The 16,726-nt window shown below is 39.4% G+C and overlaps 1 protein-coding gene across 9 annotated transcripts in view; it reads right to left on the reverse strand.

Moving 5' to 3' along the window:
- The window catches only part of LOC126161747 (sodium bicarbonate cotransporter 3), a 1,146,839-nt gene that overhangs the window by 195,611 nt on the left and 934,502 nt on the right, over positions 1–16,726 (reverse strand). For all 9 annotated transcript variants that reach the window (XM_049917795.1, XM_049917789.1, XM_049917788.1 and 6 more), the window contains 2 exons: positions 9,617–9,836; positions 4,031–4,160 (listed from right to left, as the gene is read on the reverse strand). In XM_049917795.1, the coding sequence (XP_049773752.1) occupies positions 4,031–4,160; positions 9,617–9,836 (350 nt within the window). The remainder of the gene's footprint in view (positions 1–4,030; positions 4,161–9,616; positions 9,837–16,726) is intronic.

The following is a 16,726-nucleotide window of genomic DNA, read 5'->3' on the forward strand; positions in this document are numbered from 1 at the left end:
TTCATCTTGCGTAAAAGGAAATTTACTTTGAAAATAACGCTTTTCGAACTACAATTCGCAATATTTTCCAGCGACCTGTTAGATTCATTTCAGCATTTGCTAGAGAGCGCCAGGTAAGACGCGTCACCGCGCTTGCGCAGCTACGGTGAGGTAGGAAGCCCGTACGTGTAAAACATTAAAAGATCTTACTTACATTATGTCATAAAAGAAACAAAACATCAGATGATACTCGAAGAGCGTCGGAATTTCGTGAACCATACTAAAATGCGTAGTTTGCCTTAAAGCGCACATTCGTATGATTCTCAATGACGTAGGCCTCGACCTGATATTAAGCTTTTCGGTGTGGCTTTCGGGACGTAAATTTTCGTGGAGTACCAGTACTGTATTATCTCATGTTTGGTTCTTTATTATGGCATAATGCCATACGTGCTAGAAGATCAAAACGTGCACTTGAAATGCAGCGAACAGTTGAAACTAGCCAATAGTGTGGAATTAACACTTCGTTTCAAATAAATTAACTGCCTCAGCAGGAAAGCTTCATAAAAGCCAAATTTCTTTAGCACACCGACAAAAATAACTTTATTGTTCTGCAAGGCGATTAATGCTTGACTGTCAAAAAGGTGGAAATAAAATCAAATCTGAAACTAGTAACATATTTTAGCCTTCCGTAATTATGTGAATGTATTTTAATTCACTTGATAGCTCTCAGCCACAGAAATCCGTCTTGTTTTCGTTTGACGTGAGAGCAGTAAACGAACAGGAAACAGAAAAATCACTAAATGTAAACACGGGTCACGTGGAGACCGCCCACCCCCCACTATAACTCATACTGCTCTGCGCATCAGAACGTCAAAAATTAAAAAAAAAAAGACTTTTCAAAAATAAGTTCATTTTGTAGTGCACACTTTCTAAAGAGCCTTATTCATAAAACATATATCTTCCAAGAAATGTTAAGACATTTTATTTGGTCCTAAGTGTCCCGAAGTGCAGTGCCACGGCTCTTCAAACAACATTCTTATACCGCACGTCACTGTATTTCGCTCTGTGGAACTGAAACGTGTATATTTTGTATTTTGTAATGGATGTCATCAAACTATTTCAGGGCAGTGGAAATAGAAAATGTCCTGTAGTGCCTCTCCTGCTCCCAGTCTGCCGTTTTGACATCTTGTCCCTCGCTTTAAAAAAATAAAAATAAATAAATAAATAAATAAAAACTCGCTGGGATGGGATTACTTGTAACCGGGAGAACAAGAACTGTTCAGAAAATCTGCACTCTTTATTGCCTGTTGGCTAATAACTCGCTGTTTTGTGTGATTAAAATTAAACATAGGATACCTAAAACCAGTAAAGACAAGAGACAGGCAAGACAGTACACATTTCTTCAATCCTTAGGTCCTAGAGATTTTTCTGTCTGAAGCTACAGCTTTACATGGCGTGCTTTCCTTTTTGCGAAAGAACTATTACCTCATCAAAGCCCGTCAAACGTTTTGCCACATGAAAAATGGAAATGTCGTCGTCTAACACTGAAAAATCTGTTAATACAAACAGCACCCAAGACTGGTGCGGTTTCTCGATCTGATTACGTCTATTTTGTCGCTGTGTGCTGGATAAAACTAAATAGGCCTTTCTAATACTGCAACAATTGTAACACACACCACATGAGCGAGACTGTTTTAGCAATAATGATAATCTTTATAGTACGGCAATATAATTCACAAAGTGCCAATACGAAATACCTATTTGGCCTACTATAGTCAAAAAGCTTTATGTTAGGAAATAGTTTCACATTCATTCATACGCTCCAATTTCTCATGCACGAGACCGAAAAGTAGTAGAACGAAATTTTTGTATAAATTTGGAATCCACATATTCTTCCATAATTTGTGTGATGTCCCCGTTTCTTCTTCTTCTTTGTTCTAACAAACAATCTTGTCATCATTAATTCTGTAACTATTCCTACCACTGTCAAAACTCTTCTCCAGTTAACTTTACTAACCCTGCCACAATCAGCGGTTTAGTTATCCAGCGATTATTCTCCGGTTAGGCGTTATTACGTGTTCGTACAATGCGTTTTCAGTGCTACTCCCAGAATGGAACGTAAGCGGCTGCTAGCCGGGAAATATCCTGTCTAGTGCAGCGATCTGGCCAAATTTTTTTTGTCAGAATTTCACTTTCTTGGATACACTGTGAAGATAATACATAATCTTTCTTGCCCGTTATTCCTGTTAGTTGTTTATTTCCACTCTGATAGTCTGTATCTATGGATTTCGCTGGTAATTATAACAACGCTGAACATCTGCAAACCAAATCAACCACATAAACAAGCAGCAGTTGGCATTCACCGGTTCGGCTTTATTCCGCTCAGTTCGTACAGCCCCGTCCCGTTTTGTCTGCAGTAAAGTTCATTTCTAGATGCGCAGAGACACCACGTACACTATGCACGCATTCAAAAATCAACTTACAATTCATTCAGAAATTAACTTAGAGTGTGTTCAAAAATGTCCAAAAAACAGCAGGGGTGCGACTCAAAATAATGTGAATAATCGATAGAACTACGTGCGCTTGAATGATAGGTGCTTGGTGAAACAAGTTTTTTTTTCCTCAAGAATATGAATTTGCCCCCTCATCCCGAAATTGCCGCCAGGTTCAGATACCCCGGTTTGCCGTCCCCCCCCCCCGCTAGATCCCGGCCTGCTGCGCACGCGTGAATCTGGCATCTTAGCCGCGCCAGTAAATTTTTCCGGGTACCCCATGTGGCTGGTCGCTGCTACTGCTGCTTACACAGCCAACAGCCACAATTCTTTAGCCAGAAGAGGTGAAGGTATTACTCATACACGACTCAACTGCGCGTGTGCATGAGCCCGCTCGTTACTGCTTAAATGAATCTAATATAAACAGTTGTGACGTCACGCTCACGGAGGCAATTTGTTGTTTTGAAGTATTGCATAGTCTTCCTAAAGCCTTTGGCACATGTCACTGTTGGCAGATGCTTGTATGTGCACTGTGTTATTTTATATGTGGCATTTCCTTTGCAATTTAAGTTTTATTTTCGTTTTTTCTCTCGTTCATATTTTAATGCTGCAGTATTATTCTGCATTAGCGGGATACAGTAATATACTTTCTCAGAGTATCGGTTCTTCGCAATCAAAATTACAAAAATTTAACTGAAAACTAAAACAATGAAAAATTCCCGGGTTTTTCCCGGATCTCCCGCTTGGCCCGGGTCGTATACACCCTGTAATAATAAAAGCACAATTCTAATAGTACCAGTGTAAGTTTACCTAGTGATATTAATGGAAAAAAACATGTAATATCATCTGCATGGGAAACATTTGGTGTTTTTAACATTTGGTGTTTTTCATATTGATTTAACGATCATATGCTTCTGGAAATAAAGATTACATGTTAATTAAATAAATGAAAGCTCTCATTAATGTCTATTAATAGTGTCTTGAAGGTGACTGCATGTGGCATAATTTTTAAAAACCTGAAAAAAGACCTTCCTGGTGAATATTTTGGAACATCGTGGTCATTGGGCATCACTTTGCAGTTGTTTTGTTTGAACTACAATTTTGGACATATAATTTTGTTGTTGTCTGGAACAAAACTGGGGGAGAGAGATGAACTATAAGAAAGTTGAAACACATGGGCCAGCCTAGTATACAATAAGAAAAAATTTTACCACTGTAGCAGCAACTACTTAATAATATAAAACAGAGAAGCATAATGTCATTATCTTCATTGTGTCCATCAAAGGTATGACTGTTATTGGCGTCCCTTCATGTAAGCTTTCTGAAAATAACTGCAATGATTGCATATACACTTACTGCAAATACAAAAATGTCTGTAATCTTGCGTGACTTTCTTAAAAGTAATTTTATATATCACAACACAAATTTTCAAGTGGTTATTTTTGGGACATTACAATACTTACAGGCAAAAATAAAAGTTTTGTAAGCCTACAGAAACAATATAGGACATTAATTTCAATGCTGAAGAACTGTCATTAAACTAAGGAAGAGATGCTTACTTTTGGAAGAGGAGTGATTTCTGCCAATTTCTGCTAGTGAACGAATAATTGGGAGGCGTGACATATTGGTTGCATTCTCCTTGCGACGCTCGTGCTGATGCCTATGTCGTCGGAGAAGTACTTCCCTCACCTTTAAGAGCACAGGGTTAAACATTCAGATTAGGTGAAAACACTATTTCATCACAAGTAACTAAACATATGCAAAGTACAAAATCAGTTCCAGCAAGAGAAATACCTGACCATTTGAGCATCTCACCCCCACCCCCATTTGCGCTAGACATTTCCTTACCATATCATAAAGAATTAAACGTTGTAACATACATACACACACACACACACACACACACACACACACACACACACACACACACACACACACACACACACCTCAAATTAAATTCCCCGTGCCAAGAACCAGCTACAAAGGAAAGGACTGCCCCCCCCCCCCCCCCAAAAAAAAAAAAATCACATAATATTACTCTGGACTGGAACAACTGAACAACATCATTTCTCATCAGGCCCTGGAATGTGGGAAATCCTACTCAAGATCCTTCCTACCCCTCCTAAAGTGGTGTTCCATTGCCCACCCAACCTATGAAACACCCTAATCCTCTCCTACACTGCTTCCACAGCCAACCTCTGGTCACAGGGATCATATCTCTGTGACAGACCAAGGTACAAGACTTGCCAATCTACCCACCCAATGCTTACTACTCCAGTCTTGTCATGGCTTACCCTACCCCATCAGAGTACAAATCACATGTGAAAGCAGCCACAGCGTATACCAAGTTCTCTGCAACAATGACAGTTTTATATGTCGACAGTTTAGGAAAAGATTCTGTAGATTGCTACTTACCTTAAAGAAGACAAATCAAGATGCATACAGGCACAATTAAAGGACACTAACATAGAGCTTTTGGCCACAGCTTTCATCAGCAAAAGAGAAACACACACTATTCATATACAGAAGCAAGCACACCTCATCCATACATGACCGCCAACTCTGGCAGCTCGAGTCGGAATGCAACTATCACATGGGATGCAAGCAGCAGTCTGGAGGGAAAGGGGAAGGAGGAGGAGGAGGAGGAGGAGGAGAAGGGGAAGGGGCAGGGGAGGAGAAAGGATAGTAGTGTACAGGTGGTGGGAGGGACAAAAACTGTCTGGCAGAGTGTACAGGGACTAGAATGCCAACAGGCGCAATGTCAGGAGATTGTGGGGCAGGGTTGCGAGCAAGGTGGTGGGGAAAAAAGGATAGGAGGGGGAAAGCTGGGCAGGTGAATTGGCAGAGGGCGGCAAACTAAGAGCTTGGTTATTGTGCGCCTACTAAGAGAATTTCAGCCCTCATTGACCAACACCTCCAACCAGTTTGCTAATAATCTAGCCTCCCATGTCAGAGGCACAAACCATTTCCTTCATCAACTCTCCACAATCCCCACCCCTTTACCTCCTGGATCCCTACTCATCACTGTTGATGCCACCTCTCTATACAGCAACATACCTCATGCCCACAGTCTTACTGCTATTGAATGCTACCTTTCCCAGTGTCCTTCAGACTACAAACCCACTACCTCATATACCTTACTAACTCTATCTTAATCCACAATTACCTCTCCTTTGAAAGGAAGGTATACAAACATCCATGGGCACCCACCTGGCAGCCCCCTATGCCAACCTGTTTACGGGCCACCCAGAGGAGACCTTCCTAGCTTCCCAAAATGTCAAACCACTAGTCTGGTTCAGGTTCACTGATGATATCCTCATGATCTGAACTCAAGGCTGAGACACCCTATCTTTGTTCCTTCACAACCTCAACAACTTCTGTCCCATTCACTCCACCTGGTTCTCCTCAGCCCAGTATGCCAACTTCACAGACATTAACTGCCTCCTCTACAACAGCTCCATCAGCACCTCTGTCCACATTTAACCCACCAACCAACAGTACCTGTATTTTGCAATTAACATCCTTTCATACCAAAAAATCCCTACCATACAGCCTGGCCACTGGAGGACAGCGTATCTGCAGCAACAAAACTCCCTTGTTCAGTATGCTGAGGGTCTCACCAAGGCCCTCACAGACAGGAACTATCCCCCAGACCCATCCCACAAATAGATGTCCCATGCCATTTCCCCTCACACCCCCAATCCTGCAACCACCCCCCAATAACCAGGCCTCCTTTGTCACCCAGTACCAACCCAGACTGGAACAACCAAAGCACATCTTTCGGCAGGGCTTTGAATACCTTTCATGTCCTGAAACGAGGGATATCCTACCAAAGATCCTTCCCAGCCTTCCTGAAATGGTGTTCTGTTGTACAACCAACCTCCATAACGTCTTAGTCCATCGCTAAGCCACTCCCAATACTAACCAACCCCTCGCCACAAGGAAGACCCAGGTGCAAGACCTGCCCAATACACCCACCCAGCACTTAGAGTCCTGTCATGGATTTGTCCTACCCCATTAGGGGCCAGCCCACCTTTGAAAGCAGCAACATCATTTACCAGCTCTTCCAAGAGCAAAGAAGACCACTCTGTGGCACAACATTCAGCTGAACATAACATGCCTGGTTTCAGTAGCTGTTTCACTACCTGAGCCATCTGGATCCTCCTTCCATCACCAGGTTTCCAGAACGGCACAGGTGGGAATTATCCTTACAAGATATTCTTCACCCCCTTAATAATCCCGGCCTCAACCTATGGTAACATACTGTCCCCACAACCTACACCCATCCCCTCTGTCCTATCATCTTTTCCCCATTCTTGTCTTTGTTTGCCACCCTCTGCCAATGCACACACCCATCTCCCCCCCCCCCCCTCCTCTCCTTTTTTGCTTCTTTTTCCCCTCAGCTCCCTGTCCCACAACCTCCTGACACTGCATTTGTAGACATTCTAGACCTTGCACTCTCTGCCAGACTCCCCCCACCTATACAGTATTATCCTTTCCTTTTCTCCATCTCCACACCATCCACATTGTTTCTTGCATCCCACATTGTAGTTGCATTCCATTACAAGCTGCCAGAGTTGGCATTTGTGTGTGTGTGTGTGTGTGTGTGTGTGTGTGTGTGTGTGTGTGTGTGTGTGTGAGAGAGAGAGAGAGAGAGAGAGAGAGAGAGAGAGAGAGAGGTGTGTTCACTTATGTGTGTATGAAGAGTGTATGTTTCTCTTTTGCTGATGGAGGCTGTGGCCAAAAGCTTAAGGTAAATTTCTTTTAATTGTGCCTATCTGGAACTTAACATGTCTTCTTTATGATAACTAGTAATCTATCTTTTCCTATGTTGTTGATATTCCCACCTGGAGTTTTCATTGTTTAGTTTTTTAAGTCGGTATGACTGCCAACCAGCTGTCCACCAGCATGAATGGCCACTGTGAAACTGTTGCCAAGAATAAAGCTGAACCCTGGTGGCACGACATGCAGTCGATCACAACATGCTCAATTCCAATAGTTGTTTCATAACCTGGACCATCTGGACCCTTCCCTCCACCACCAGTTTCTCTGAACTATGCAGATGGGAATTATCCTTATAACACATCATCTGCTCCCGTAATCATTCTGGCATCATTCTCAGGTAACCGAGTGTCCCCACACCCTCCACCCAACAGTTTCCCCTTACTCTATTCTTCATGTCCCTACATCACCATCAGCATACACAGCTCCCCACTGGCACATACAATTATGCATCACGTGGTTAGACGCCCTTCCCTCCCACATTCCAAGCCAGAAAACTGGCTGCCTCCCTCTGTGCCACTGGCCACCCATTCTCAATCCCTATCCTACCTCCTGCCTTCTCCTCCCTCTATCCTCCCCACCCAACGCTACCCCCACCACAACCAGTCCAACTGCCAAAATGCAACACTGGCACCGTTAGTCCAGTTGGCTCCTTTTAGGGGCATATGTGTGTAGGTGGGCATGTGTATGTGTGCATAGGTGTGTTTTCTATGTGTACCTTACTCTAGCTCATAAAAGGATTACTCTGATAGCTAGAAAGCTTTCTTTCTTTTTGTATGTGCCTAGCGACAGTTCAATGCTTCTTTCAGTGAGTGGTCTCCTTTAATCCAGAAATATGTCTTTTGTATGGTGTACATACGCCTATGAAACAAAACTCATTTCAAGAGTCAGGGGGAAAAAGTGCCCCTTTACAATAAGACAATGAAACAGTTGTCTGAAAGTTAATTAAATGACGAATTCAACAAAGATTATTATGCTCAACAGTGACAAAATAATGCTTAACAGAATAAATTTGAAGATTCACAGTATCTTTAAGTACTGGATGAATGAAACATGCTCATTTCACATGGCAAAATAAATAACTAATATTATACTTTCAAACATGATGTTATGTAGGAAAACATATTGTGTGATCATCACAATCAGCTATCGCCAAGTATAAACTACTTGCATTTGTTACGTAATTTGGCTCTTACAGTAATGGTTTGAAATCTACATAATACCACTTTGATTTATTTGAAAGCATGCATGCTACTCACATTTAATGATTCAGGTTCTCAAACTATAGTACTTACATTGATTTCAAAAGATATTCTCTTCACATCTTGCCTTTTAGTTGGGGTGAGTAATCAGCAGGGAAGTAAACAAAACTGAAAATGTTGATAAGATGTTGAGCTGGTACACCATATTTAGCAGGACCAATACAGTCATTCAGAGGTGTGTGTGTGTGTGTGTGTGTGTGTGTGTGTGTGTGTGTGTGTGTGTGTCTGCGCGCACGTATGTGTACATGCGCTGCACTAGTTAGCTTTGAAAAAGGACACTGGCTGAAATATTAGCAACATTTTCAGTCTTGTTTATGTGACTACTTGCAGCTTAACATCTCAACTATATGGCGAGTTGATATCTTTACTCCTTCCATGATTTTTATTTCATCCAGGACTTCCCATTATCAAATTTATCTTTACACATTTTTGTTTTTACATCAGACAATGGTGTCTAATAGGCAACTCTTAAAATGTTGCACATAAGACATTCCACAGTACTTACTCCTCATCGTACTGATTGCTACAGATACAATGGCTTGAAGCAAACCTTAGCAACTGTCATCACTTTGGCAGCTTACATATAAGATGTCTATACCTTGACCGTGTGTTGTAAGTGACTGCAGTAAGTGAATGTACAAGATAACGTTGTGTTTGTGTTGTGTGTAGTGGAAGAAAGGAAAGCCTCCTCTTCTTGAATAGCATCAAGGGAGCTGCCAAGCTCAACTGTAAATCCATTTGATGATTCATCATCAACAGCATGGTGTCACATGAGCCACTGTTGAAGGGATTGGAACTTAACTTTGTAAATCAGGGCAACGTTTGGTGAAAATTAATGTTATGCCATTATCTTTTCTTCCTGTGTCAGTTATATACTTACAATAATATTTCTTTCATCATCAGGTTTCAAACCAGGCACCATCAAATCAAAGCACCCCCAACCTCTGCTTTGGAGGCAGGTATGATATTGACAGAACACAAATAGCTACCTTCTGGGTACAATATTATTAGAGAGCTAGCAAAAGAAAGACTTCTGAATGTGTCGTGTTAATGCATTATATGTACAACAATCAATGCTGGAGTGAATTTTAAGATATTTACCTTGTCTCTGCTTTCCAATGGTAAGGCATCAGAACTGATCATATTGTCTAGCACAAGATCAACAACCTGTTCTAAAGATGCTGCTTCCATGTCAAGCATCACAGTGCCATTGAGTAAGAGAGAACGGAGTTCAAAGAGTGAGTGCAAAGAGAGAGTAGCAACATGTGGCTTAGACCATCGATTTCCACCTTCTTCTACATCTTCTTCAAACTTTATCCATCTGGAAAAGAAACATGAAACTTTGTTACATTTACTTTAGGAGTTTGTTTAATTTAGTTTCTTCAAAAACATGTAATCATTCACTACATTTTAACCATTCACTCTCTAGTGCCGAGTTGAGTCACAGTTAGATACAAATGTCCTCAAAACTGCACCATTATTAAGTTCTGTTATGACTGGCCCTTTGGCATTAACACAAAAAATGGTTCAAATGGCTCTGAGCACTATGGGACTTAACATCTGAGGTCATCAGTCCCCTAGAACATAGAACTACTTAAACCTAACTAACCTAAGGACATCACACACACCCATGCCCGAGGCAGGATTTGAACCTGCGACTGTAGCGGTCGTGCGGTTCCAGACTGAAGCACCTAGAACCACTCGGCCACAATGGCCAGCGGCATTAACACAGAAAAATTTGAAATACACGACCATATCAAGACAACATTAACATCAGATGATCCAAGACATGAAACATTTTCGATAGGACAGACATTTGGTGAGTTTGTCAGATGCAGGCACTCAATGGTATTCATAACTGGGCATTTTTGATTACTGTACTACTTATTACCACCCCTCCCTCCCAAAATTGCAAAGGACACAGTGAGCCAGCAGTAATACTGATACAGTCTTCATTTTTCATGGGGTCATCTGTAACTACACATCCCATAGAGACCTCTCCTACAACATAATAATATGATAAATGGTTTATGCATCTCAAACATATATTCTCCACAGAAATTACCACTGATGTGATAATTATCTAAACAGTCAACTCCTTCCTTATTGCAAGATCATATTAAGGCATTCCCATTCACACTGTAGTCCTATATGTACAGGCCCTACACTGAAGAGTACCATTTGCTACACAGTGCTGTGAACTGGGATTCAAATACTTGTGTTTTCCTGAGCATTATCCCATTATTGGTTTCACTGTGAGACTTGGCAGTGATATGCACAATCACTGATCTTGCTCATTCTTGATGTCCTTCTTGCTACAAGAAATGAGTAAAAGGAGATAGAGGTTGGAACAGAAGGTGTGTGCAGTCAGGTATTTAAGAGCATCTGATGAAAACCACATTGTGGTCAGAGTTGTAGATCATGAGTTATTTCAGTTTTAAACATGTACTGAAATCGGAATCCATGATAGCATGTAGAGGCAGGAGGCAACCATTGTTGCACTGATGAGGGCAGCTGAATGCCCAAGTATGGTGAGTCACAACAGTGGGCTTCATACTGCATCTACAGAAAGTTTTTGGAGGGCTAGCATAAGAACACAAAAGCACAAACAAAGTTTGATGCAATTTGCAAGGGCACACACCCCTTGGCAACAAGCAACTGGACTAGTCCAACGAACGGATGACCAAGGAAAGAAAATTAGTCTCTCAAAAACACACATTTGATAAGAGCAAGAATGAAGTGAGAATTATTTCAGGGAATGTTCTGAAATAGTTTTCACTGGAGTAAATGATATAGGATGCTACGGTTTTGATAGGAAAATAATTTGTATTGCAAAATGAGGTGAATCCGATCAGGTTTTTGCACGTTTGGATAACTGAGCATAGCATTTTAACAATTACATTGCAGCTGACCACTATCGTGAATTCTTGTCTAATCTGTCAACAACAATGGTGTGTTGGAGTGTGTGCAACCAGCAAATTGTGTTGTCAGTAGGTGTGCGATTCTTGTGCTACACTCATATAGTCAACACAACAGTGCGAAACTTCTGCTGCCCCCTGTTAATTCTGAAATGTAATTGGTAAGTTGTCTTAAGTGATACAGTTTTATTTTCTTGTTTATTGCTATTACTGCTTAGTCACGAAGCAGGCCTAATTACAAAATGACATTTTTGTAGGGTGAATCTGATCAAACGAGTATACTGAAAGGTTCTGGGACCAACATGGAAATCTAACTACAAAAAAAGAATTTCATCTATATGCAGTGAAAGCTGTCAAATGAAGAAAATTAAGCATCGAGAAAGCTTCAGAGCAATACGCAGTTCCATATATCCATTAAATGACAAACTCAAGGAAAGATACAAATACAACATAGGCGGCCAACCAGGGTAAACCAATAGTGAGGAAAAAAGCCTGGTTGAAGGATTATTGTGTTGTGTGAAATGGAAGTTTCCTTTAAGGAATAATGATGTTGGGGACATTGTACAGGCATATCTCAATCGAAATCAAAGTAGTGATCGGACTCACTCCACTGGAAGTCTGATTCCGTTCCTGCATACAAAATACAGTGGTGATCAGATTCACCCCAACTGAGGAGGTGAAACTGATTGACAATTAACTTAAAATAATAACTGCAATTATAAACTAAAAATAATGTAATACATGAATATATCATTATTAAGGTTGTGAAATTAACATAATGAATTTTTATTCTGATATCACAACAGTAATTGGGCAAAATTAAAAAAAAAAAACCTTCTGTTTTTGATAGGATTAACCTCATTTTACAGTATTACAGTGACTTGTGTGACATTACAGTGGACTAAAAAATTATAGGAGTGAAAGATCATCATTTAGAAGAGAACGCATCAGGGGTGACTGAGGTCAGACATATGTCGGATGGTAGTCTGCCTTAGTTAATAATAAGTTTCACATTTATTCATTAAGTATGAACACATACCATCACCTAGGCAGTGCTTTTAATTAGTGTTTCAAAGTATATTTTCGCTGGTAACAGTATCTACAGACTTAGAAGAAGATAAGTTGGTTGAACAAAGCTTGTGGCATGTCTTACATCATCACGCAACCAAATGTCAGTAAGTTGGACAATGCTAATTGTCTAGTAATGTACTGATTCAGTGTTGCTATAGATTGTGAATCTTTCTTAATGTAATCTGTGCACTGTATGAACAATAACCTATCATAATACTGCTTTAACAATATTGTGAAAAGGAAAGTTGCTACTCACAATATAGTGGAGATGTTGAGTCATAGAAAGGCACAACAAAAAGACTGTCACAAATATTTATTTGTGTATTTGTGCCTATCTGTGTCTCAGTGTCTCCGCTATATGGTGAGTTTTCACAATATTGTTACATTCCATCCTGGATTTTCCACTGTTTGATAATACTGCTTTAGTGTTACTTGTGGTTCCCCCAGCAAAATTTAAGCAAACAATTGAGAGAGCTGCCTTGGAAATGGCTATCGTTCCTTAGTAATATACGCCGTTTGTCCCCTATTGATAGATTAATATTTACTTGATTAGACCGGCATTTTTTGAAGGAAAAAGTTACCTACATAATGAAATACTGAGCCCTGTTTACAGTTCACTGCTGCTTGTCATGTAGCGAACAGAATTTTTCAGATCTTGGATCTAGACATTAATTTGCAGAAATAGTGACTAACGAGGTTCCATGCTTTTATTTTTTAAGTTATCTTTCGTCTTGGTTGGGATTCCCAAGTTCTTGCTCTATGTAGAATTAGAACTTGAACTACACACTCTAATCTTGTGTGTTATTACTATTTTTATGTTTCATTGCTGATTTTTGTTCACAACTGGACCCATAGTCAGATAATGAAGACTTCTGGGATTATGATAAACTGCTGCCACATGAGTGTCACAGAAATTTATACAAGGGACGATAACATTTTATAATAATTCTTATATCACCAAGCCAGTGAGTTTGAAGGTATGGTATGGCACACAAAATAAATTTTGCAAAAGATACATGTAACCTCTTTTATGCCACTTGGGTGATAGTTATCTGTTTGTATACAACACTGGTAGATTACAGTGATACCTAAAAGGTGCACATGATGTCACTAGCAGCCTACATCTTTTTGTAGTGTTAATACAGTTACTGATGCAGCCTTTCTTGAAATTACATTCTCGTTATAGCTCTTACTTTAATCAATTCACAAGTATCAGACAGAATGAACAAGTTAGGGTGTAAATGGGATAAAATATCCACAAAGAATAGGTTTATTCATACGATTTTAATTTTCCATCTACAGAATGTTTTGAAAATAGTTTTACAAAAACTAAGGGCATATTGCTCACATCAAAATAAGAAGAAAAGTCCAGGTAAAAATATTTTCAAACATCTTCAATTTTGGAGTTATAATGAAAGTTTAACATGGATGCACCAAAGGAAAAATTCAGCAAGTGACATTTGTGATCAATAATTAAAATTCATTTTGCAGCTACGTCATTACAAGTCAATCTGTTAATGCACTAACTATATTTTCAATGCTGATGTGTACTGCATCAACATGTTTATATTTCATATTTGTTTACATTTGAGACTAGTTCATCTTGACTGTTTCACAAGCACAGCAGAAATACATTACTTGGTAAGTGTCCTGTTTAGCCCAGGTAGATTATTCATATTGTGAGTGGGAAAATGTAACTTTTAACTTAGGTCAGATGAGTAGCAATGGATGTCAGGTTGTACCAAAATGTGTTTCCAAGTAGACAACCACTGTTATTTATCATCACATTGCTGGCATATTATACACAGCATCACAAATGGTATATCAAGATTGATCAACATTTGCTCATAAGCCTGATCAAAAAGTCTGTCTGTAGCCTGTTGTAATAGTATATGTTGCAATATCACACAGAGGAAGAAATATTAGAGTTTTTTCATAGGAACTTTATGTATCCATACTATCTTCAAAATTTGCAAGATCTTACATGCCAATAACTGGCCATGGGAAAGCTTTTCAAAATGGTTTGTTTCACAGTCTGCTAATCAGTTGTTTATATTTGCAGTCTTGCTTACATGCAAGGAAATATTTTGAAGAGACAGACTAGAATAATTCCACAAAGAGTTTTTGTGGGTGGATGAATATCCTCATGTTACAATACATGATAGACATTAGATGTTTACAACTAACATTTGGACTGGAATTGTAGGTCCATATATTCTCCAAACACATCTTACATCTTCTGTTACAAGGGCCTTATTTAAAGCATTATTCCAGACTTGCTAAAGGGTGCTTGATGACTTATGAACAATCCTCTTCTGCCAAGGTAGTGCTCCAAAGTTACCGAAATAGTCGACCTAGCCATCTCCAAGACCCCTTGCTTCTTTTAATTTAGGCTGCGCTAGTCATTACAGGTTTTTGAAATACTCTAAATCTAGACTGCATTTTTCATTCTGCAGTGGAGTGTGCACTGGTATGAAACTTCCTGGGAAGTTAAAACTGTGTGCCAAGCTGGGATCTTTCTATTTCATGGATAGGACAATTGCCTGTGAAAGGCAAAGGTCCCAAATTGAGTCTTGGTCTGGTACACAGTTTTAATCTGCCAGGAAGTTTCATCCTAAACCTACTTGTGGGGAAGCTCCATCACTAACTAGAAACTTGCCTTTCAGCAACAAACAATCTTCCAGTTTTTCATACATCATGGAGTCCCTGAAAATATCTCCATCTGAGTTTTTACCATTTGATTCCATACTGATACAATGGAAAACGTAGATGTCTGCTATAGCAAGTAAGATGCTGCTACTGTAGCTCCTGTATTCCAAAATTCACTTCAACAAGTTGAAAGTGCTTGAACTGTAACATGGTTTCTGTCAATAATGCCATGGCAACCACAAAATATCATCTAGTATTAAAGTCATTTTCTATTACTTCCGACCTGTCATGATTTGATGATACATGGAAATAGAAGTTCCTTTATTTTTTTAAAAAAAATGTAAGTTGTTTGTTGTTATTAATACATTCCAATTTTAATAAATTTTCATTCTTTTGTGTTTTGCAGAAACCACAAGTGACAATAATGAAGACACTCTAACGACATCAGCACAAGTCAATGCAGAAACTTGATAACCCCCACCCCGAGAGAGAGAGAGAGAGAGAGAGAGAGAGAGAGAGAGAGAGAGAGACCTCATTAATGGCAAGAAGGATCTGAAGCATTTATATGCAACAATTAACAATTAATAACACCGAGCATGATGAACATTTTTTTATGCATCTAGTGACAGATTTGCCAAACAAGTTGTCAAAAGAATGAGCACTTTTGGTACAAAGTGTAGCAGATAATCTTTTGACATATTTTGGTCTTCAGGATTTATGTGCAATGAAGCAACATTCCCAGTCAAGTCTGGCCTATGATTTCCATTACCGTTCATCAAGTCAATTCCCTCACCATATTGTGTATCTTCATCAACACCAACATTCAATCCACAGTACCAGTCTGCCTGCAATTAGTAATTTCACAATTATTGTTCCACCTTATACGCATGTATCCCCGACTACATGTCTAGGATATGTGCCATACCCTGTCACAGTCACGTACCACTAACAATATAAGTGCATTCGATTTTTCAGACTGCTCTGAAAATCTGGCTTCTCTGGTTTACGCTTATTTCTGTTAGTGTTTTTTCATTTTGATATCTACATATTTATTATGTTCTTATTTATAAGATAATACTTTAAACATTTCCAGTAAATGTCCCTTCAAGTGTGAATATTGGTTTTAGTGTAACATTTAATGATATCACAAAGGTGTTTGTAAATACCATACAAAGTACCTGGGATAAATCTGATTACAGCTGATTGGGAGAAATTGAAGAGATATTGTAGAAACCAGTAACTGACTCCTGTTGCAAGAAAACATACCAAAGTCACATGTAATTTAACTTTTGCTGGAATGGCTGCTTGCAACTTTTTGAATTTAAGAATTACAGCATCAAGTGAAGAGTCAAACTACTCTAACTCTATATTATCTGAGGTCTTCCATTTCTTATTCTCTTAACCGAGTTGTAATTCCTCCCTTGGTATGTCTTCTTGGTAACCACAGTCTTCTCCACACCTGTTTTCTAGTATGGCTACCTTCGTCTTTGATTTCTTGAATCATAACAGCTGTTTTCAAGTTAGAATAAAGTTTAAAAACACTCTTGAATTTTCTGATTTTGTCTCATAGTGA

Source organism: Schistocerca cancellata, chromosome 2 (assembly GCF_023864275.1).
Source record: "Schistocerca cancellata isolate TAMUIC-IGC-003103 chromosome 2, iqSchCanc2.1, whole genome shotgun sequence".
In the NCBI taxonomy this organism is placed as follows: domain Eukaryota; kingdom Metazoa; phylum Arthropoda; class Insecta; order Orthoptera; family Acrididae; genus Schistocerca; species Schistocerca cancellata.